At 43.7% G+C, this 24,755-nt stretch overlaps 1 protein-coding gene across 4 annotated transcripts in view; it reads left to right on the top strand.

Annotated features, from left to right (window-relative positions):
• LOC105560303 (forkhead box protein E1-like) overlaps positions 1 to 24,755 on the top strand; it is a 34,530-nt gene that overhangs the window by 3,086 nt on the left and 6,689 nt on the right. For all 4 annotated transcript variants that reach the window (XR_001008810.1, XM_012009306.1, XM_012009305.1 and 1 more), the window contains exons 2-3: positions 5,499 to 5,976; positions 9,879 to 10,074. Coding sequence is in view for 3 of the 4 variants with exons in the window: in XM_012009306.1 (XP_011864696.1) it covers positions 5,923 to 5,976; positions 9,879 to 10,074 (250 nt within the window). In the remaining variant the exon portion in view is untranslated. The remainder of the gene's footprint in view (positions 1 to 5,498; positions 5,977 to 9,878; positions 10,075 to 24,755) is intronic.

Genomic DNA, 24,755 nt, shown 5'->3' with positions numbered 1-24,755 from the left:
AAGTTCTAGCATCGCGATACTTTATAAAAGTATCTAGTTGCAGTTACAAGTTACCAATTCTGAAAAGTAACGCGTTACAGTTACAGTTACTCAAAAAGTAACGAGTCGTTACTTTGCAGTTACTTTCTCGTAATGAAAATAAAAATATCAGATCTGCGTTCGAATTGTAAGGTGTCGATAAAAGCGTTTATTTGCAAGTGCAAGACCTAATTGCGATCTGTGGAGGTTTAAGAAATATACAAAGTAACTATTAACGTAACCAGGGTTGGGAAGTAACTCGTTACTTGTAACAAAGTTGCAGTTACAGTTGCTTTCTTTTTGGTAATTCTAATTTAACTTCGTTACTTTCTCTTCGTCTGTGACTGTAATTTAACTCGGTTACATTTTTCCGATAACTAGTAACTAATTTAATAGTTACATTAATAGTTACTTTGTATACATTTTAAACCTCCACAGATTGCAACAGGCCTTGCATTTGCGCATAAACGCCTTTATCGACGCTTTACAATTCACATGCAGACTTGCTATTTTTATTTTTCATTGCAAGAAAGTAACTGCAAAATAACAATTCGTTGCTTTTTTGAGTAATTGTAACTGCAACGCGTTACTTTTCAGAATTGGTAACTTGTAACTGTAACTAGATACATTTTTAGCGAAGAAACTGTAACTGCAACTAGATACTTTTATAAAGTAACTTTCCCAACCCTGGTATAAAGTTGTAAATATGTAAAAGAGCAAAATTTAAGTGAATTACTTTAAAATATCGCTTATTAGCGACTCATCGAATTCTTGATCAGCATTTGGTCATCTTACCCTAACAAGAGAGAGAGAGAAAGAATAGAATCTTTATTTATCAAACGCTCTGGGACAAGTCCCCTAAAGGGGTAGACAAGCTACACATAAAAAAAATACAAGTGAGAAAGAACTTTTGTACAATTTGAATGTTGTAGAGAGAGAAAGAGAGCGTGTATGTGTGTGCGCGAGGTATTCGCGTGGTGAATGAAATTCCTCATTATCGTTCGCGTGGAAAACGAAGTAAGTCATCATCGCGCGTGCCGCCGGTTTCGCGCGCGCAACATTTTTTTCGGCTATCTCAGAGGGAGGGAGGGAGAGAGAGAGAGAGGACTCGCGGTGGCGCGCGCGAGTTTACAAACTTCGGTTCCGCGATCGCGGGCCGCGGCCGATTTGTAGCGGCCCGGACGGGCGGCTGTTTACTAAACAGCGAGATAAATATTTCTTCTTTCGCTGCAACTGCGCGCGCGCGCAACGAGGAGATAAGCCGAGTTTTTCTCATCGCTCTAAAACGTGGAAAAAAGAGTTCGGTTCGACGGCGACCGATCGGCGCCGCCTGCCCTCTCGCCCAATCCGGACGACTCGCGCGAATCCGACTAATGCCAGTGCGTCGTCGTCGTCTCACGTCGGGACACGTTTCTGCACACGTACGTACAGTGTTGGACGGAACGGTCGCGACACTTCTTGTTTTTTTTAATGAGTTTAGGAACATGCGTTTAGATCGAGGGTTACGCTTCGAAATCCTCTTCTCCGAGGGATATTGTACTCGACGGCGATTCTGAAACCACTTCGAGCGTTTCCGATTTATTTCTCGAGTTCCTAAACTCGTTTAAAAAAAATTAATAAGTGTCGCAACTATTCTGTCCATCACTGTGCGTACGTGCGCGTGCATCCTCCGGTCGAGACACGAGGGAATTAGAAGTGCGTTCCGCCTCACGCATGACGCGTCATTTATCCTTAACATCTTGTGAATAACAGGATAAAAATCATGCGCATCGTGCGCGAAACGGAATGCACCTTATGTTCTCCTTTGTTTAAAAAACACGATGGTTTCAGCTTCACGTCAATTTAACAAAGCGAGCGCCGAAGGTATCTTTCAAGTGCACGTCCCTTTCTACCAGCGTGAACTCTGATCTTGGTCTAGCCTACCTTTTGTCCCTGTCCAATTCTCAGAATTGGAAAGAGATGAAAAGTAAGTTGAACCGAGATTAAAGTTGAGCGACGTAGAAATGGATTAGTATTACAATATACTAGCGAAGATACCTGCAGGCTCGGCGAAGCGAGACGAAAGATCTCTGTTTTTCTTTTATAGCAAATGTATATTTACGATGACAATTATTTAAACAAAAATGAAAGTCCTCTATCGTGAGATAGAGGGCTTTCAACACCCAGATTCAATCGCAAATCTCTTCGCAACGACTCGCACGATCCACCAATGAATTTTCCACTAAACAGATTTCGTTCCGAAGGCAATGAATTCATGGTGGAACCAACAGATGACGGCTATTAATTTAGTAGAAACTCCGCTATCCCATAATAGGATCCTATCTTATAATACGGGGCTTTCCTCTATATTTAACTGCCTTCTACTATCCAAACCTTGACTTGTTCCTCCTATACCTGGCAACAAGAATGGGACGAGCGATGAAATAAGAGTTCGTCCGCAATCTGCACATTTCTCTGCATATCGGAACTATATATTCAGATATTTATTACGAGAACTCGGAATCGGGAATTAAGCACCTTGACAAACTCGAGTGCTTTTCCACATTCTCGCGTGGAATTTAATTCGACGCACTTTGTTTTTTCTTTAAACAAAGACACCACTTGCAAGACTCGGGAAATTTTTCTCGCGCGATTCGGAAACACTTGGGGAACGTAACTACATTAGAGAGATATACATTAAGATCCGTGGAACGTAAACATTGAAGACCGCTGATTAGTAGAACTGTTTGCACATCTCTTATCACCCGCGACCTCTCGCAACAGACCTTTCGTTGCGAAACAGAATTACGGCGGATTACGAATTAGCGGAGATACAGGAATGTAAATGTCGCCAAACACATAATCTAATCGACGGCGCGGGGTACGAGGGGGGGGGGGGAAGCGATTTCCCGTCAACAGATATATAAATATCTTTGGCCCGGTTAACATGTGCGAATGACTGATAAGAGCGCTTCATTAACTCGTCTCGCGATCTGTCGTGACTTGAAAAAAAAAATCTCCGACAACTCTTTCGAGGGAAGCGGGCAGCTCTGGCTCGGCCAAATTAAGGGGAGCGAGCCCGAAAAATCGTAAACACCGCGGACACGAGGCGGAGTCTTTCCTCTCTCTCGTGTGTCGCAGACGCCGGCGGAAGTCCCGATGAGTCCCCGGGGAGAGCACGAGGTCCCTTTCCTCCCACAGTCGTCGCTAAGGGCGCTAAGTGCTCAGCTGTTGCGCGCTCGTCATCCCTCCGAAACCGTCCCAGCCGACGGCGCGTAGAGACGTCTCTCGTCTCGTCCCTCGCCTCCGCGCTGGCTCGTGAAAATAAGCGCGTCTTCGCCGACGGCCGAACGGCGGGAGTTCGGTCGGAACACGCTGGAACCCGAATCTCCATGGGGTAAGGTGACCAAATTCGGATCAGATGCTGCCAAATGCAACAATCTGACGAGTCGCTGATAAGCGACGTAAACGCGTCGATGCCTTTTATGATATCGACAATATAGCATAAAGTTGTATACAAAGGAGCAAAATTTAAGCGAATTACTTTGAAACGTCGCTTAACAGCGACTCGGCAGAGTTTTCTGATCCGAATTTGGTCACCTTTTAGGGCCCGAGCAGAATGGGCTGCCTTGTACTCTTGGGACAATGTTTTAAACCTTAAAGTAACACACAATAACTGTGTCTCGTGACTTAAGAATGCAAGACGGCCATTCTGCTCGGGCCCTTACCCTACCGCACTCGTCGTTTTCAACTCCCTCCTCTGCGCGTCGCGTCTGCCGACGTCGGGAAACGTCCCGACGCTTTCCTCCGCCGGTCTCGACGACGTTGTATCAATGAGAAGAGACCTCGACACGATGTCTATTGATACCGGGAACAATGTCGATTGCGTTCGTGACTACGTGCTCTTTTTGCTTTGACATCTTTCCGACTGGATCCTCTCGAATGCCGCGATATACGCGGAGTCAATCTCTTATCAATTGCGAGAGCGTGTACGTTGGATTGTTATTTTGACACTGCGAACGTGCGTGATTTTTTCGATGAGTCAGCTGACCCGATTCGGGGCAGCGTTTAGCGATTGCATCAGCTTTCTTTCGGCATTGTACGCGGATTGCGAATCGGCGAGCTAGCGCGAGCGGTGAAAATTACGCGCGGCCCGACTTCGGTAGTACGCGTTACTGTGACTTGGATAAAGAAGCTTTTGCGTGCGATCCCCTCGGCAATTACAAATAACGACATAAGCAAGATTACTATAATCTGCAGCGATTACGTACAGTCTCGTAAGAGCTATTCACAGACTCCCTAATGCATTACATTGAAACAATATGTGAATATACTAAATGCAAACATATTTGTTAAATACATTCGCAAAAGTGATATATTAACTTGTTATATACCTGTATATATGTATATATAAAATCATACTTAACAAATGTAACGCAATATTGCTAAAAAAACAATCGCGAAAGTGTCCCACTTGCCGAAACTGTTATCCTGTTATCATGTAAGTTTAAATTTGATTCGAATAAATCAAATTTGTGATTTTCGAACCTTGTTGTTTTATGAATACAAAATTTGTTTTTTTCCAGCTAAATGCTACACATATCACATTCTCAATGCAGTAGATTTAATCGGTTCCTGAAAAAAAAATATATATATACACCCTCCCGCAAAAGAAATGCGCTCCCACCACATTTTAGCCCAATTTTTTAACATTTTTCAATAGTGATAACTCGGCGAAAAATCATTGTAGACAAATGATTAAAAGAGCATTTTGAAGCTTGAAGTTTCAACTTTGAAATGCTGTCAACAATTCTTTAAAATTCGTTTATCTTCCTTGTTCTATGCTTTAAAAAAGAACACATTGTTTTTTCCTTAAAATTACGTATTTTTGATGCTCTGTAGTTGGGTAAAAAAATTTCTCTCGACAATATCATCTGAAATTCCATAAACTACAACTTCTTGGCTACAAAACGCTTTTTTAATCATTTTTCTACGATAAGGTTTTACTGAGTATCGACAACATTTTTAAAAAGTACAGGTTTAGCTTCAAAATCGTATATCTCGGTCAGAAAACATCGTAGGACAATTTTTAAAAAAGCGTTTCGTAGGCAAAGAGTTGTAGTTTATGAAATTTGAGATGATATTTTCGAGACAAATTTTTTTATCCAGCCACAGAGCGTCAAAAATACGTAATTCTAAGAAAAAAACAATGTGTTCTTTTTTAAAGCATAAAACAAGGAAGATAAACGAATTTTAAAGAATTGTTGACAGCATTTCAAAATTGAAACTTCAAGCTTCAAAATACTTTTTTAATCGTTTGTCTACGATGATTTTTCGCCGAGTTATCGCTATTGAAAAATGTTAAAAAATTGGGCTAAAATGTGGTGGCCCATTTTTTTGCGGGTAAGTGTATATATATATATATATATATATATATATATATATCGTGTGCGAGCGGGTTGCAGAAATTCATAGAAAACCTGTGGTTTATACTGTTGCAGATTTTCCGAACTGTGCATTGCGGCTCGAGGGAATCTTTCGGCTGCCACGAGCGACTACGTCCCGAAGATGTAAAGCGTGAGATCGCGACGCCGCTCCTGCGATGCGCCTCCACGCCGCGTTGTATCCAGGACGATTATAGCCTTCCTCTCTAACGACTCGCGGTATTGTGCGAATTGTGTCGCCGATGTGAAACGAGTGATTACGCCCGCCACGAACGATCCCGGGAGCATGAAACGATCGCACGGCTCCGAAGTGTCAGTGAAACGAGATCGCGGACATTAAGAGTTCGACGGTAGTCCGTAGGCCATTGTTCCACCCTTATCCGTTGGAGCCGTCGGCGGTGCAATTGTGGAGATCCCGACCGGCGATTGGGTGCAGCTGCAGCAGCATCGGGTAAATGCAGCGGCGACGGCCGACGCCTTTATGAATTACGTCGACCGGTCCAGGATGGTCTCGCACATCATCCCCGTTTCCGGGGTAAGTGGACGAGAGCCGCGGCGAAGCCCAAAGTGTCTCACAGACGGATCTATGGTGCGCTTTCTCCATTTGGCGACGCGAGTCGACGCAGGCGTCAGTCTGTCTTTTTTCAACGTCCAGTGAACAACAAGGACACTTGCGTCAGCTTGCGTCGGTAAATGGAAAGCACCGTTCGGATCTCGAAAGAAGGTTTTGAAGTCGGAGATAAACGCGCGAGGCTGATTATCAAATTGGTACCGCTTGATTTTTAATGCTGAAAGTGTCGACGCTTGGGTGGAAAATATATTCGCGGACGACAAGAAGCCCGGGGGCGCGTACAGTTAATTGAGAAAAATAGAAAGGATTACATCCAACGTTTCGACCATCCGGATTGTGGTCATTTTCGAGGATTAAAAGGTCAAAACCAACGTTAGTAATCTATTAAATAAATCGAGGGGGACTCGAACTCTTCGCCAAGCGGCACGAGGAATTTTAAGTGAATATTTAGATACTCGGGAATGTCTGCAATAGGATGGAACACCTGAAGTGCCTCTGCAGTTTCGTTCGTGGCGATTAACGCACGGTTATCCTATCCACATTTCGGCAATCCACGTGTCGCCCTTCTCGTCGCTCGCTCGTTTCTTTTTCGTCGAGTTTTTCTCCATTTCGCGGAACGGCGCGAGAGACGCGATCGACTTAACGTCGTCACGCACTCGTCTTATCTCCCAACAGGGGAACGAAAAAGAAAAAGAGTCTGGGGGGGTCGTGACCTCGAAAATTTCACAACGACTCCGCGAATCGCGTCTTCTACGACATTCACTCCGCGACAGTTTCACATAACATTTCGGAGCAGCGTTAGAGCTCGTTGTATCAGTCGATCGCGCCGATAAATTCTCTTTGCTTATTCCACATCCTTTTGCTCGCGTCCTGGAGAAACGTCGCCATCTTCGGGGACGCGCGGATGGGTATAGAAACCAGGCGAGACCCGATTTACCGAACGAAGTTTCCTCGTTGCAGATTTCAATGTCCGTGATCGCGCGCGCGCGCAGCTTTGTCCACGACGTGATCGCTGAATGGATTAAAACTGGGTTATCGAGCGTGTCGTTCCATCGATCAGTCCGCTGGTGTGCGGCGATCGACTTCGCGAACACGAGCTAAAAATCGATGCCGACTCTGATTACCGTTTGCTCGTTAGCTCGACGCTCAACCGCCGGAGTTCTCAAGGATTTCAACGAGATGATTAAACGCGGGAGAACGAATGTTAAAGCTCCTCTGTACTAGTTAAAAACGAAAGGTTCCGAGCTACGATCGACGATCTTCCGATTCCTTACACGAATCTATGAAACAAGATCTGAATCTCTTGTGTAAACTGGCCGAAGGGGCGAGTTGATTTTTAAACGCTGGAATTTTTTAGCTTTGTTATTTACTTTAAGAATTTAAAGGCCGTTTTTGCCGGTGTCCGAGAAGGTTCTCAGTAAATTTTATATATTTAAAGAGAAAAACTTATCTTCCGCGCAATTGTTCGGACGTTGAAGGGTCGCGAGAGCATTTTCTTTCACTAATTTCACGCTGTTCTTTTAATGAAAGTGCCAATAACGATTGAGAATGATGGGTTTCAACATTTCCTCAGAGTATTCCGTTAGCATCACGTGAAAGTATCGTGCGAAAAGCGCGCGTTGCTCTTTATCGTGGCTCCGATAATAAAATACCAATGTCCGTCTCGTCGTCGATCCACGTCGATCTCTCGTAATTTACCACGGATTTTTTTTCGAGTATCCAGACGGGCACGCAACAAACACAAGTGGATAGCGATTTTACGAATTCTGACCGGAAACGATAAGAACCTCGGAATTATTTGCGCATTATAATCTTAATCTTCTTGTTCTCGGCGGGGGTACATTCGTATAATTATTTTTTCGCAATTATGTAGTGACGCAGTGTATTTGCGTGCATGCAGAGAATTTTGTTATCTACCCTGAAAATCGTGTAATCATGAGACAATATGGCGCTTCTTTTACCAGTAAAATGTACGGATTTCAACAACTTCTCATAGAATTCTTTAAAACTCCATGTTGTCCTGCGATTACATAAATTTTAAGAGGAAATTCCCTCTACACTTACAGATTTTCAGGATTGGAAAGTAACTCGTTACTTGTAACGAAGTTACAGTTACAGTTGCTTTTCTTGGTAACTAACTTAACTTCGTTACTTTCTCTCCGTCTGTAACTGTAACTTAACTCAGCTTTTTTCGATAACTAGTAACTAATTTAATAGTTACATTAATAGTTGCTTTACATATATTTTAAATTTCCACAGATCGCATTAGGCCTTGCATTTGCGCATAAACGCCTTTATCGATGCTTTACAGTTAAAATGCAGATTTGATATATTTATTTTCATTGCAAGAAAGCGGCTGCAAAGTAACGATTCGTTACTTTTTGAGTAACTGTAACTGTAACGCGTTACTTTTCAGAATTGGTAACTGTAACTAGTTACATTTTTAGCGAAAAAGCTGTAACTGTAACTAGATACTTTTCTAAAGTAACTTTCCCAACCCTGTAGACTTTGTACTTAGAAAGAAATTGATAAGCAACAAAATTTCTGGCCTATGTTAGCCACAGGATGGAAGGGATAAGATCAAGGGTGTAAGATAAAATCTTGTTGACGCGGCATCTCGTTTGCGATGAAAATCGGACTAATAATAAATTAATGAAATTAATCCTCTTACATCGCACGGAATAAGAAAGAATCGAGTGTATTGGACAAGGGATCGCTAGACATCAACGATATCAACTATCGTCTCGCGCGGTTCGAAGATGAAACACCGAGTCTCGCGACTTGGCGATTCGCGAAGCGGCCTAGGAGCCTCGTAAAACCGGAATCGCAAATTAACGATCTAGCGAGACCGTAAGTTTCGCCCCGGTATAATACGATGTCACAACACCGAGTCGGTGTTTGTAAGCTTCCGGTGACGGCACTTCAAACATCGCAAGCACCAAGCCAAAAGTCTTTTGGCCTGCTCGCTCCCTTGCCCCCCTCCCCCTACCCCTGCGCCTCTTCTCTCTTTCTCTCTTCTTCTCCTTCGAAGGAGCTTCTTTACTGTCGCCGTACGTCCCTCCGCGATTTCCCTCTGGTTCGTTTACCTCCAGTCGTTTCGGACTCTGCTACACGCGAGACTATGTTTTAGGGAGTATTTTAGGATGACGTTTACCTCGTCGATGCGCCATCCTTTATCGAAGATTTACAGCGCCCGCGTTGTCCGAGGCTTTTCGGATCTCGCGTTCGTCCCGTAGATTAACTAGTTTATCCGGTAATCCCGAATCGTCCTTGGCGACGTTAAGTTGATTTCGGTATTTTTAATCGGGGTGTAATTTCAACGGGTCCTCGGATCCCGCCGCATGTCTGTGGCTTACAATTTATAATATTTACTCGTTAGTAGAAACAGTTTCGTATAATTTCAGGTCCCCTTGTAGAAATATAACTTTATACATTTTGTACACGCACCTTTCGCGCGTATATAACGTGTATACAAATACGATACTTTAGACCAATATGGCGTCTACATAATTAATTATTCATTATGTAATATGAGATCAAAATAATCTTAATCTCGCGCACAATATTGAAATGTAACACGAGCTGTATTTTAATTAATTGAATAATATTGAATAAGGATCATTTCCAATACACGTATATTGGCCCATTCGTTGACGCGAGGCCGCGTCTCGCTCGTTAAAATATTTATTTCATGCACCGTATTTGCACAATCTGTGTACCGATTTTATATTTATGACAGCCATACAATAATTAATTATTCACTGCGCAGTATGAAGTGAAAATGATCTTAATTTCCCCCCCCTGAGCAAAACCGAAACGTAACCGCTCGCGGACGGGTGGATTCATTAATTTGATGTTGTTCCCAGGAGCTGCAGCAGGGGAATGGCAATCTGAGCGCCACGGGTCTCAGCGGTATGCAGGACTCCCATTCCCTGAAGCTCAGCAGCATGCAGGACTCTCATTCCCTGAAGATCAGCAGTATGCAGGACTCTCATGCCCTGAAAATCAAACAGGAGCCGTTTCAGCTGTCGCCGCCGTCGCCCCTGCCGACCCTTCATCAAGGTACGTCCTCTTCGTTATTTCCGTTACGCGGTTTCCAAACGTCGCTATCTCTAAACGTCGTGATGAGCCGAGGGAAAACGTCAGCCTGGTTGCATCAATGAGCTCGACTCTTTGAAAGTCAATCGGCGAATTATCACTGAAAACAGGAAAACAGTCACTGCGGTGTTCAGTGGTGTACTTGTAACTGCAAATCAGTGACCGCTCACTGTTTTCACTGATAATCCACTGATTGACTTTTAGAGAGATATCCTTTTATTATATTATATACTTATATGTGCACGGTGAGATAGAGAATCGTTAACCAATCAGAATTACTAGAAAAAGATGCAGAAGGAACTGTCTCGCTCTTGACCATTTCCACCGATGCAGACTAACTTTAATCCTGGTTTAACTTACTCTTTATCTTTTTCCAATTCCTGAAACTACCCGAGTCGAAACTTTGGCCCTATGTCGAACCTTTAATTCTATTGTATAGTAGGACCTGAGACAGTAAAAGAGGTCGAACGAACTGCAAATACAAAATTTACTACTTTGAAACTGATAGTGTTGAAAATTTCTACTTTAGCCAATTTAGCATTAAAGTAGATCCTTTTAAGTGGGAGCTGAAGTAAATTTTTAGAATTAAAGATTCAAGGGAGGAGTAAAAATATATCGCTGGTCTATGTAGGTGTATAGATCAGCTAAGTAGCTGTAAATTATCCTTAAAAGTGTAATAGTACCAAAATTTCGACTCGGGTACCCAGTAAAAAATTATTCGTCGATCAATTCGATATCGTTTCGGCGTCGATCGACGAGTCATTTCTCGCTGGATATAAGAAAAGGATAAAAAGTAAGGTGAGCCGAGACCAAAGTTAATCCGCATTGGTAAAAACTGACATCTGTCGATTTTCTTCCATCCAGAACAATATAGAGTTGACTGGGTTTAATCAATCGAGGATTGTTCAGTTATCGATTATACGCGTTACGAAGGATACGATCGAGCGGATCACTTTGAAGATGTTCACTCTTATCGGTTTTCGCGTTCCCGAATTGAGCTCCAATTATCTTGAAATTGACCGCACGAGGGAGACGAAGAAAGTAGCGATCTTTTTCCGGACGAATTCCCGAATCGAGGCCCCGGCAGCCGCGGCGAAAAGAAGCGGCGAGCGCGGTTGTTGCTTAAAGACCGCGTTCTAATAATACAAAACCGTAGAGTCGAGAGTGTTCGTCGTCGCGAGGGAGGGCCTCCTCTCCGCGAGGAGACGACTTTCCCGCGAGAGGGAAGGAGAAGAGAAAGAGTGATATACCGTGGGCGGCCTGCGGCGCGCGAGAAGAGAGCCTCGATCTTTCCGCGCGGCGTTTAGTCACACATTCTGTCGCCCCTGTCGCGCGATTACGGCTTCTCTTCGCCACCGACGAAATCGTCGCGCTCCTAAGTCCGCGGGGGCCATAGAAATACCCCGCGATTTATCTCGCGGTGACGAAACGCGCGATGATTTAACGTTCAGCCCGGCGGCATCATCGACGACCTGCCCGGCTCGGCGCTGCGTTAACAACATCGAGACAACATCTTCATCGTCTTAACGAGTCAACGATGCAATTACGGAAATGAATATTAATAGAAGTAGCTCTATAAATTGCCGTCTTTCCTCTCTTTCCTCCCTTGCGTACTTTCGACGTGACGACTTACGGCCTGATCAGAATAGCTGATGTCTTATCTCTAACGGCAATGTTTCCTTTTTCAAGTCGTTGTCTTAAACAGACGCACAAAACTGTCCTGTGTTTTATGAGTGCAAGACAGTCATTCTGCTCTACCCTCACTTGCTCTCTAAAAGTCATTCAGTGGATTATCACTGAAAACAATGAATAGTCGCTAATTTGCAGTTACAAGCATACCACTGAAAACCGCAGTGGTATACTTATAGAGGAAAGTCCTCTATTATGAGGTAGGTTTCTAATTTGAGATAGAGCAGGTTTTCAACGCCCAAATTCAATCACAAATTTTCTTTCGCAACGATTACGCATTCTAACAACGAATTTCCCACTAAACAGATTTCGTCCCAAGGGCAATAAATTTATGGTGGAATCAACAGATGACGCCTATCAATTTAACAGAAACCCCGCTGTCGCATATTAGGAGCCTGTCTTGTAGTAGAGGATTCTCTAACTGTAAATCAGTGACTGTTGACTGTTTTCAGCGATAATCCACTGATTGGCTTTTAGAAAGTGAAATAAAGAATTAGAGCGTAAAACGTTATCTGAAAAGTACAAGACAGTACCGTTCTGCTAAGGCCTTTACGCTCCGAGCAACTCCGTGGACAGTGCGATCGCGATTAGCGAGGTCCTTCGGGATCGAGAGGATTTGTCATCGCCGCCGGATACGTGGCATTCCTCTCATTCCTCGTTCTTAAAGCGGGATATCGAGACGGGCTTCTCGTCGACGGTTTCTCTGTCGCATGACGATGGTCGTTGACTGTATCGCCGGTATACGATTGCCCGGGGCTCGTCTTTCTACGCGCGATCGTCGAGTCGGTCGGTCGGTTGGCAAGGAACATTTACGGAGAGGATAATAGAGAGAAAGAATGAGGGAGAGGGAGAGAATGATAAGCGCAACTCCTTCGTCGTTCGGTTCGTGTTACCGGACTTCATTATTCGCTAATCGCTGAATGTCCGGATAAATAGATAGGACCGAGATATACGGTCTCGCCGACATGGCTCCCTTACTCGCCCGATTAATCCCGTCGGCCTTTTACAGGGGTGAAACCTTAGACGGGTATCGATGTCCTCTGTGTTACGCAGATATGCGCCGAGAAAGATAAACGCTAATATAGTTTCGAGGCCCCGCCGAGATAAGCCTATCAAATGCGCGCAACAAATATTTATTCGAAGGGCGAGGCGACGCGTGAAGGAACTTTCCTAGTTTCCTCGTGCTATAAATTAATAATTGATGCCCGGTATTGACGTTAGCCGTGACGTTTGTTACTGCGGTATAATATTAAATATAATACTTGGTGGTATTGTATTTAACGTCTCGTATCAAATTTGGTACACTAGATACTAAAGCTGTATAAATTTCAATGGCTTCCGACCGTCAAAGTTGGCATTATAAATTTACTATTACATAGTAAAACACACGGAATTTAATAATTTCGTGTAACGGAATAGCGTTGAAAATTCAACGGGACCGGCCGACGATGATATAATGAAACTTGTACGATCTTTCTTTACGATGCGAATAACATCACATTCATATCCTTTGTTGCCTATTTTCTAATACTTGTATTGAGTTTACTTTGTAATTTCTGCATACAAAGTTGTCGTTTCTATAATGAACGGAACACAATACACGCGTGCTACAATGTGAAGGATTATTTCTCTCTCTCTCTCACTCACTCAAACTTTTATAGTTTACGTTTCTGTCAACCCAATTCGTTCGATTATGTTACTCGACGATTCGATACACAAAAATATGTTATTTAAAAAGATGCTCGCCTAACGAGGGCAGCGATTACGAGGCGGCCGAGAAGATAGTCGCGGTGGAAGGATATCTTTCTTTCTTTCTCTCTCGCCGGGCGGTCCAGAACGGATGCTGAAACAAGAGGGAGGATGCGCGGTGGCAACGAGGCGTTTAAGGTTCACGTCGCGTGAATCGGGGTGTTTAGAGCGCCCGCGCGTACAAGAGTTATGGTCGCTAATCCGGGAAGGCTGCGCGTGCTTCTCAGAGCGAGAGAGGAGCTGACGTGTCGTTCAACGACGACAGGCTCCTTCGTGGATTCCGCCGTGGAAGCCGCGACTTTGGGCCGCCGCCGTTCGCATTTAGACTCCGGCACTCGGTCGGGACGAGTATCGGCAGTCGTCCCTTTTCCCTTTCGGCCTAATTTATTACACGGAACATATTTGATTTTAGCCCCTAAATGTTTCCCATAAATTGCCAATCTCTCTTGAAAGAGATAGACGAAATTTCAACTTCCTACGAAGTGCTTCCGCCTTCTCTCTAAAAATCAATCAGTAAATTACCACTGAAAACAGCGAACAGTCACTGATCTACAATTACAAGTATACCACTGAAAATCGCAGTGGTATCCCGAGTCGAAATTTTGGTACTATTTTGACACTTTTAAGGATAATTTACACCTACTTAGCTGATCCATACACCTACATAGACCAGCGATATTGTTTTTACTCCTCCCTTGAATCTTTAATTCTAAAAATTTACTTTAGCTCCTACTTAAAAGAACCCACTTTAATGCTGAATCGGCAAGAGTGGAAATTTCGACACTATCAGTTTTAAAGTACAAGTAAATTTTGTACCTGCAGTTCGATCTCTTTTACTGTCTTAGGTCCTACTACACAAAGAACCGTCTACATTGGAAGTAAGAAAACCGTAACCTTTACTTATCAGTGTAAAAGCTAAAGTACAGGCATAATTATTAAAAATATTTATAGCACTAGTCGAACTGCGCTCTAATTCGCCGAGACTAAGCGTCAGAGCTGAAGTAGGAGTAAGAAACGGAAATGATTCATTTCTTTACTCCCACTCTTACTTCTTACGCCAGGCTTACTTCGTCTATTGTATACGATCCTTAATAGATTTAAAGGTTCAACTCGGGGATACTTATAACTGTGAATCGGTGGGTATTCACCGTTTTCAGTGATAATCTACCGTTTGACCTTTACAGAGTGGATGCGAACGAAGTCATAAATTTTCGGGGGAGGGCGAGAGGGAATCTACGGACTCGATCGGGATTCTCGATCGGACGTTCGTGCCGACTTTGTGAAGTAAAGTCACGCGTGATGTGCGGCCGACGGGGTCACGGCTCGCGCGTTCTACATCGTCATAATTCGCGCGCGCGACTCCTCTATGCGCCGCTTAACAACGATTATACTATGCGCAAGTTTATCGAGGCAATAAAGGCCGTACGATAAAGCCGCACGAAATAGCTGACATGTCTAATTATAGGACAGCCGATTATCGTTTAAACGCTGATCTAATTATTATTGCGTCGCCGCCGCGGCCTGGTTATATTACGGTCCATTGTGCGGCCGGGGAAATCTGGATGTCCAAACGGGACTCTCAGCGAATCATTCCTTTCTTTGCGACGTTTTTTCTTTTCGCGCGAGACTACCGCGTGGTACGCCGCTCGACTCTTGGCTGAAAGTGAATCTCAGAAAGTTCGTATTGTTAAACGAAAGACTTATATCTCCACGCGTTAATTATTAAATTATTTTCCGATTTGTTTCTCGTACATTGTTAGATGCGAAAGCTTTATTGATATTTAAGTTTGTACTTTGGCCAAACGTTTCACAAACGTCGGTTAACTGTTAACCAGAGTTCAGCCAAATCCCTATCTTTTTCTCTAAGAAGAGACAGAGAATCAATTAACCTTCGGTTAGCAGTTAACAGACGTTTGGGAAACTGGCCCTAAAAAAGTTTATCAGTGGATTATCACTGAGAACAGTTAATGACTGAAAATCGCAGTGGTATACTTACAACTGTAAATCCTTGACTATACGTCGCTTTCAGTGATAATCCACTGATTGATTTTTAGAGAGTACAGAAAAAGGCTAATTTTTTCTTAAATTTCAACTGTATCAATCTTATTTTTAATTATTTGACGACGTTCCTTGCTTCTAATCATCACAATCTGGGATGGCTGGTGTGATAACTTTATCTTTTGGACTTAGGCAAACGAGTACGAGCGCGAGATTTTTTTTTGTGGAGGAAAGTCCGAACCGATGACCCTATTTATTTACTTCGAAATAGGGTCACGGGTGTAATCGTCGAGAGTATTCACATCAAAATACAGCGTAGTAAACAACGGCGATCGGTTCGGAGGCGATCGCTAATTCTGCGATAAGGAGCGTTATCGCGAACGGCGCTACGTTTCGTTGCGGCGGTACAGAAATTGACAGAAGCCGCCAAAGCTTCGCGATAAGCCGCGTAATGTACCTCAGCAAATAATACTACCACACCGTTTAAGATAATTCGATGTCCCCGCAGGATACTGAATCAATTTAAGATTAACCAATGTAGAAGAGTTGTTAAACGCTAACTGGCAAATCCTAATTAAAGAAATTGATTGCGAAGTTTCTTTAATTAGCCAGTTAGCGTCGTTTAACAATTTATCTACGTTGGTTAATCATGTACTGGCGTCACACAATTCTTTATGAAATTTAAGATTGTTAACTAAAAAGAAATTATGTAGACAGTACGAGTACGGCATAAAAGTAACTTCGAAGATTCAGTGGCAATAATATGTAAAAATTTGCCAGAATATATATTATACGCTCAACTAAAAATGAAATAATAATCCCTTGGTCTAAAAAAATAAGATCGTTACCTACTATTTTTTGTACTTGCAAAATTTTGCGAATTCTAACATGAATATATTATTAGGAATTACGAAATATTCCTTTAGACATGCTTACGTGATCTATTTTGTTGATATCACTTCCTATTATTGCTATTATTGCTGTCACAGCTTTCTAAGATTTTAATAAATATCCGAGATAATCTTATGCCGTAATCACAGACTTGAAGCGAATCGAAAGCGTCGACGATCACGACGTGGTGAATAACAAATGCGGTAGATAAAATCAGCCTATCGGAACCGAGTCGCGAGCAATTTGTCGGGGCCCTCTTGGCCCTCTTGGCCCTCCAAAAATGAACGTGCCTACTCCGATGAGGTGATCGATTCAGCTTCGCTCATTTGTGTTTTCACGTTCTCGCTCGCGACTGACGATTGCGCCGCGCCGCAAGGGAGCTTCTTCGATTAATCAATGCCGGGCGATGGCGGGCATGACGCCTGTGCAAAACAGGCCGCTCGCGTTTCATATTTACTATCACAGAACACGATAGCGTCGGAGATAACGAGGCGTCGTAGCCGGTCGTCGTCTTTGACGCGGAGAAAAAAAGAACTGTCGAAGGAAGACAACGAGGTACCGTCGCGCGAACGTCCTCGCGTCGAGCAGAGGTCCTCGCCAAAATAAATCGACGGCGCAAGCTGTCTGTCACGCCGTTGAATCGCAAGCCGGCTGACGAGACAATAAACGCGGGTTTACGTAAGCGAGCGGTCCCGTGCTTCTGGCGAGCCCCGGATGTTGGGGTTTCGGAATCGTCAGTGACGTCAGCGGGACGTCGCCTCATCTCGATGGCCTTACGAGGACGACGAAAAGTTGAATGGCGAATTTTCTAAGGCAACAGCACGTCTCCGCAGTTCGATAAACGCAGACAGTAATGTCATGTCTTGATGATAACATCGAAGCAGCCGTGACAATGTTAATGTTCGTGAATGCTAGTAAAAAAAGAAAAACAGAAAAAGATCCAATTGCACAATTGACAAAAATATGATAGCAGGGAATAGAAGATATCCAGAACTAGTGTGATAAACTTATCGGCAAAATCAGCGAGGAAAATAAACAAAAATGTGAAACTTCGCAGGTGCAATTACTCGTGATCGCCTTTTTCTTTTTTAATCCGTTCTCGTAGTATTAATGTAGTGAAGAAAATGGGGTCGACCGGGAATTGATAAGCCAGGGAATGAAAAATCCCGAAAGATCGCCGACATTTACGAAGACCACGTACGCGGCGGCTCATCGCGGAAAATCGGGTGTGAGCTTGTGCGTATGCCGTGGCCAACGTTGGCGTATGCTCTTCTGTTTTACGTCACGACAACGACGACGCCGACGCCGACGCTAAGGTCGAGATACCAGACGGCGATTGGCTCACGCGGAAGATATCGCGAGATAAGCCGCCGCTAAAGTGACCCCCTGACCCCAGGGGCTCGGAGAACCTCTCTGTCTTTTATCCTCGTATATGAGCCCCCGCGCGTCCGCTCCCTCTCAACAGCTCCTTATCTTTTGACCGATACATTACGCATGATTAACATTCATAAACTTCTAACAATAGATTTTCCTTCTTTCTCCGCCTCGGTTTTTCCTCTTTCTCTCTTACGAAGGAGATTAGAATTGTTATCTCTGAGAAGTATTATTCTTCTTCGAGGACTTAGTTTCCGTGTTCTTTGATATCTCGAAATTTTACTAATAGCTCATGAAGATTCCGTAAAGATCTGTGACAAGGTTTGATAATTGAGTATCGTCTGAATTATGCATTCATTTATTAGGTACTGAGCGAGGGGGAAACCGCTGAGGGCATTGTGGTGTACAGATTTGCGGCATTACTGGGCATTGCTAGGCATTTTTTGGGCGTCAGTTTGGGCATTAGGCCTTACTGGGGCATTATAAAGATAAAATAAGATAATAAGATAAAGTAATGCCCACTGGGCATTAGTGGGCATTGGTGTACAAGATTTTGGTCAGCGGTTTTCCCCTCGGTACTAAGATTCAGCCCGAACAATATACAAAGCTTTTTGTTACTTGTGTGAAGCCTTGTATCCACAGAGACCTGTGTCCGATGGGACATCGGGTTTCTATCGCGAGTCAAGAATCGCCGCAAGGCCTCAAGCCCGATTGACCTCACGTTTGTCATCTCGTGCGCGCACATCTTCCTTTCCGTCCGTTTCTCTTCCGCTCATCGAGCATTGTTCTCCGTTGAGGCGGTAAAACGTTTAACAGATATCACATGTCCCAAACGGTCCACACAAATTTTTGTGTCAACATTTAACATAATTAATACGGATATGTTAAATGATCACACTAGTATTTTAACACAAAATTAATGCAAATCTCAAAATAATTTGAAATAAATTTTGCAAAATTAACATATTTTTAATGACAAAATGAATTTTGAAAATGTAATTTTACATGTTACCGATGCAATAAGTCAAATGACGGTTCGAAACTCTCATTTATGTTATATAGAATAAAATCATCATTTTATTCTGTAAATTTTAACAGATAAATAAATCTTGTTACTAACAATATAGAACATATGTATTGTGTAAGATTAAAAAATAAGTACACATTGTGTTGCTTTAATTTCTTTTCAGTATTTTAATAATTTAACATTTGAGATCAATTAACGCAAGAGCAATATGTTAAATTAACACATGAATGTGTTAAACATTTAACATAAAAATTTTAACCGGCATTTTTTTTAACAAGGAAACACATTTTCCAACTGTGTAGGTAACGTGTCAATATTATGTTAAATTGACACAAATCAACCCGCGAAAAAAGTTTTCGTGTGTGGCCTGTCCCAGGTCAAAAGTAAAGGAGCTTAGACCATTTATGACAGGTCTGTTAATGAGCGTGTTACGTTTTCAGCACGTTTTCCTGCTCTAATTGCACAGCGATACGCGGTCACGTGTCCTACCCCTCCCCCCCCTACCCCCCTACCCCCCGCCACTTGATCCCGTTGAATTACTTGGACGCAGAATTATCCATTATCCATGATATTCTAAACGCACGTGTGTATCGCTTAATTGAAGCCAGTTAACGGGATTACATTATATGGGTCAAATTAATAAAAATATATAAAACTTGGAAAATACGGGTATTACGAGTAGAACGGCGCTGCATAATTTATCATGGTCGGAGATACAGAAATATCAATTCGGTTATCGCGTTGGTCGTGAATAAACACGCGGAGTCCGAAATTATCGTCAGAAAGTTCCCCGAATCATTCATGGGGCTTGCAATCAACCCGCGAAAAGATCGGACGTCTCCCTCGATAACGCGCAAACCGCGAGTATACGAAGAAATTAATTACTCGACGGCAATTTACAAAATGTTTATATCCGGTGGCGATAGCGCGTTTCGAAAGAAGAATAATCCGTTATCAGTAGCGAGAAATATGCCCCCGCGTGTCCGTGCGCGCGTACGTGCGCGCACATTGTACGCACACGCGGAAACGTAACGCGTGCTCTATGTAATACACGCCGGGAGCTATGTACGTACGTACCTACGAAGACAGAAAGGGACGGAGGGAGAGAGAGAGAGAGAGAAAAGGCTGAGATGCATGAGCAAGCAGGCACCGAGATCGCGATAACGTGCTCGCAAACTGTGTTCGCCAACACACCTGACTGCAACTGGAGATTTGCTACGCGACACTCGCCGACGTACATCTGTGCCCCCTGGCCTCGCGCGAATCCTGTCCCGATCCGGTATAACTGCGCGCCAGGACTCTGGAAGAAAGACGGATGCCTTAATTTGTTGAAGTCAATTATCACTGAAAACAGCGAACTGTCACCGATTTAGAGTTACACGTATATCACTGCGATTTTCAGTATAAATCGGTGACTTTACTGTTTTCAGTGATAATTCACTCATTGAGTTTTAGAGAGATCAAATTAATCCAGAGAGAGAGAGAGAGAGAGAGAGACTCATCGACTTGCAAAATCGAAATATCTGTTATAAGTTTTCTGCTTTTCGCTAAACGAACTAATATCAGGTAATAAGAAATCGAGGCTAAAACCATTGGATCTTCAATTAGACCTGCAAGAAGAGGAAGACTCCCACCTGAAAGCGAGAGTAGAAGTTGCTCGCGTGGAGTTTCGCAACTCGGGACGGAATGCAACGATCAGCTCGACGGAGGCCTCGTAACGAACATTACGCAAATCGGCCTTCGGAGCCACAATTATTTGGAATACGAAAGTGCAATTGCTGCTTTCCTCGACATCCTTCGCCGCGCTATTTCGCCGAGCTTGCAGTTTTGCAGAACGCGGCGTGAGTCCGCGATTCTTGGAATGCATGGCACGTCTCGCGATTGCGACGGAATCGACGAAGGCGAGGATCTCGATCAAGGTAACCTCTCGCGGATTACAAGTCGACGAGTCTCTCTCTCTCTTTCTCTCGCGTCGATTTAATTTTGACGAAGAGTCCGCACCTGTCCGCCATTCGTGACTGAGAAGACAGTTAATGATTAACACCATTGATTCTAACGCCATCGAATTATCCGATTAGACGGAATACGCGACTCACGAGATGCGTAGCCGCGTCTCTGATACGTTTGGAAATGCTCGACGACAATGAACGACAGTGGCCAACGAGAGGATCGCTCGTCTTCGAAGACGAGATGGCTGTATCTCGTTGCCGCTCGTTCGCTTCTCCTCGCGGTTCACCGAGCAGCGTGATGTCACGGCGTATTGTATTTCGCTTATCGGCGCCGGATGCCGATTCCTCGTTCAACCCAGCAGCATTTCAGGAATGCGAATGCCACGGTTTTCTGCGACAGCCAGTGACAACGGTCAGAGCGGCAACGAAGACGACGACCTTCGCCCCGCAGATCGACTTTGCACCCCGGCTAATCGATATACCTTCTACGCGTTACGCCTCGTCTGTCGTTCTTTTTGCGTATCACTTGCCGAGTATCGTGTGAGCTTGTCTTCCTTTTGTTAAACTTCCGGTTGGAACTTTGTTCCTTTGCTAATCCGGAGCACCGTTATAGGGTTGCACTTTCGCGTCTTGTTACGTACAGCCGTTTCTTTTAATAACAATAATAATGTTATATAACATTATACAATGTGTCATAATATAATATCATTAATTGTTACAGTCAAAATTTCCGTTCATAATACGAGAAGGATCGATAAATTAAAGATTAACGAATTGAACTCTTATCGAGGTCCTCTTTCGCTCCATAGAGAACGAGCGAAAAATTTTGAAAGTCGTAATTTTGTTTACATTCGGAATTGAAGAAGATACTCAAAGCGAGTTTCTTCCTTCACACATTCTGCGCTTAGTCGAGTTCCACGTTGAAAGTATAGAGACGAAAGGAATGGATGAAAAGTTTACAAAATGTTCTTAAAAACTGACGCGAGTTTGGAGATAAAATATTTCGCGGAAACGTTCGCGAATTCTAATCTATTTGCTCGTATTTGCGGTACGCGCGTACGCGAATTGAGTGCGATTTAAACGATTGACAGAGAGTCAATCAGTCCGCGTTGGATCTTGCATTATCGACGGCATCGGATTTCCCGCGTCAAAGTCGGTTACGTTTCTCAGAGCTCGATCGAGCCGCGCCGGTTATTATATATAAGATTGTTACTCGTATATGTAGTATTCTTTTCCGATCGGGGGCCTCTCCCGTGTACATGTGTAATACAGTTTGTCGCGGCCATCAGATCATTGCGGATCGCTGTTATGACAATAGCCGAGCGCGGTAGCGTATCCCTGTTTTCAAAACACCGTCTCTCTCCTCGCGTGTACCAGGATGATCCTGGCTCTCGCTACTGCAGGAAATTGTACACCCACGAGGGTAGCTATGGGTTTGAAAAGAGAGATCCTCGTCGCTACATTAAAATCTCTCTCTCTCTTTCTCTTTTCTTCGCACACCCTCACACACATACTCCCTCCCCCCCTCTCTCTCTCTCTCTCTGCCTTTGTCTCTGACTGTCTCTATCTCTCTTTGTTCTCTCGGCTCGGTCCTTCGAGCGGTTTCTGAAATTTGTGTTCGCTCAGGGCAATAGAGAATACGCGCGTGTTTCGCGACGGAAAAGTCGTATTTCCGGAAATATGAAAAAACCCGAGCCCGAAGATAAATCCGCGGGATATAATTTCGCGCTTTAATATTATTACGTAATATCAAAAGAGGAGTAGCCGCGCCGAACCTGGTGATTTGGTGGGGGAAGGGCTGCATATGTCGAATTTAAAAGGATTCCTCGCAGAAAAGCTGAAAATAGTTATCTATTCCGGGACGTGATACCAAGGGGATGTGCGATATTTAGAAAAATAAGAAATTATAATATCAAGATTAATTTCAGTAATGATGAACGGCAATGTTTCTCTTTTTGCCGTATGTAATGTATTTTTATTAAATTTTAATGAATTTAATATATCTGCTGCGAACAAAGTATTATCCCGGGGGGGAGTATTTTATCAAGCCTTCAATTCAGCGCGCTGGTTAGTTGATAGTCTACGTTAATCATTGATTAATTTCAATATTATCTCGCTGTTCCAAATCTTAAAATAATTAAGCCTACAATTTGTAAGATACATTTAACGATGGATAAATGAATGAATCAAGAAAATTTGCGCGATTGATAAATGAGTGAATCAATCAAATTTTCACATAAGTCCATCAACGTGTGCTGCGCTCGAAGTCGTAGTCGTCAAATGATTCTCTTTCACGGAATCACATCGTCCTCGGACCGTCAAATTAATTCGAGTGGAAAACGGACCAAATGGCCTCTTTTTTTTTTTAATTGGCCCCTCGCTGCAGCGGTTTAGCGAAAAGAGAAACTCGCGTCATTCGCGAAGAGTTCGCGCATGATATTCGTGAGATCATCGTCGATCGATGTGAACACGACCACGGCACGACGCGGCACGGTATATCCTTGTTTCCACAACACGGCTCTTCGCCAGGACGAGACGGCGCGATACCGGGAAATTTTACACCCAGCGTCCGTGTCGCGCGGACATCTTGTTTGGCGGATCCATCTCTAGCCCGGAGCACGTGTCCGCGTTTTCGCAATCCGTAACCGTATATCATCGAACTCAGGACGATGTTGTAGATACGTAATACCTTCCCGTGTAACGAGTCGAGATACACGCGCGGCGTTCGACTTTCGTTGCGATCACTGTATTATCGGCGAGAGAGATCGCGGGAAGATACCTCGAGCCCTACGAGCCATTTTTCCTCCTTAGCGCTCGATATCAATGCGTTTCCAAGCAAATTTTCCATTTATTTAATTGAAGGTTCGTACCGCGTGTAACGAAAACAAAAATATCTCAAACAAAAAGCCTTTTAAAACGATATTTCACGTAAAATTGAAAAATATATTAAAATTCAATGGAAAATCGCGTCGTGTTACGTTCTTATAACATGCAGCTTCAAAATAATATAGCTTTTATTAATATTTATCAACAGTAAAGATATAGAGAGAAAAAAAGAGAGAGGAGACCGAAAGAGAAAATATACGTATACGATTTGCACTCGTTTCGTTGCTCGCGCATAGGTGCATTTTGATGGGCGCAAGTAATTTATAATTGAAGCGGTGGCGATCATTTGAGAGATAAAGCCTTTACGTTGCGCGTGTTATCGCGACGCGAGGGGATTTCGTAAGATATACAGCCCATTTCCCCGCTTTCCTTACGATCGTCATTTCGCACTTTGAGAATTTCGCCCTCGCGCTTTACGCGCGCACAGAGCAATTTGTGCGGCCGTTAACGTCCGCGGTTAACGACTCGTAATACGATGTCGATTACACGGTGGTGTAAACCGCAAATTTGCTCGTCAACGTGACGCCGTGATCGCCCTATGCTGTTCCCGCGACAGTGACGCCAAAGACCGGAGCAAGCTGAAAGAAACTGATAGCAAGAGAGCTCGCGCGTTACAATGTATTTTTATTTATGCCGCGATTTCACCTGTTAGCGAGTCTATCAACGATTTCGCCGTCAAACGGCACCTCGTTGGTGCCTTACCTTTCGCTTTCGAGCTCGTCGCGTTACTTTTTCTTTCGCCGTATCTCTTTTGCAAGTAAATAAAATAAAATTGACCAATAGCTCGGCGCGTAACGAGAGATAATATCTCGTTATTCCGCGATAACGGCGATAGAGCGCCGTTGTTTGCGTCGGTTAATTAGATAAATTTTTGTCGACCGCGCGGCCAAGCTGACTTTCGCCCTTCCGCCTCATCCGCATTCTGCGTCGCCCCGGGTTCGTTCGCTTTTATCCCCGCCTCTCCCCTTTTTCTTCCTCTTTCCCTATTTCGCCCGCGGCGGTGCGCACGTAAGTTATCGGTGTCCTGTTACATCCAGTTCCAGTTACACGTGCCGCGGGGCACCGATGCATTCGATACCGCT

The sequence above is a fragment of the Vollenhovia emeryi genome, unplaced genomic scaffold (genome assembly GCF_000949405.1).
Source record: "Vollenhovia emeryi isolate VEMERY1.0 unplaced genomic scaffold, V.emery_V1.0 DF939234.1, whole genome shotgun sequence".
NCBI lineage: Eukaryota > Metazoa > Arthropoda > Insecta > Hymenoptera > Formicidae > Vollenhovia > Vollenhovia emeryi.
This window is presented reverse-complemented; position numbering and strand designations above follow the sequence as displayed.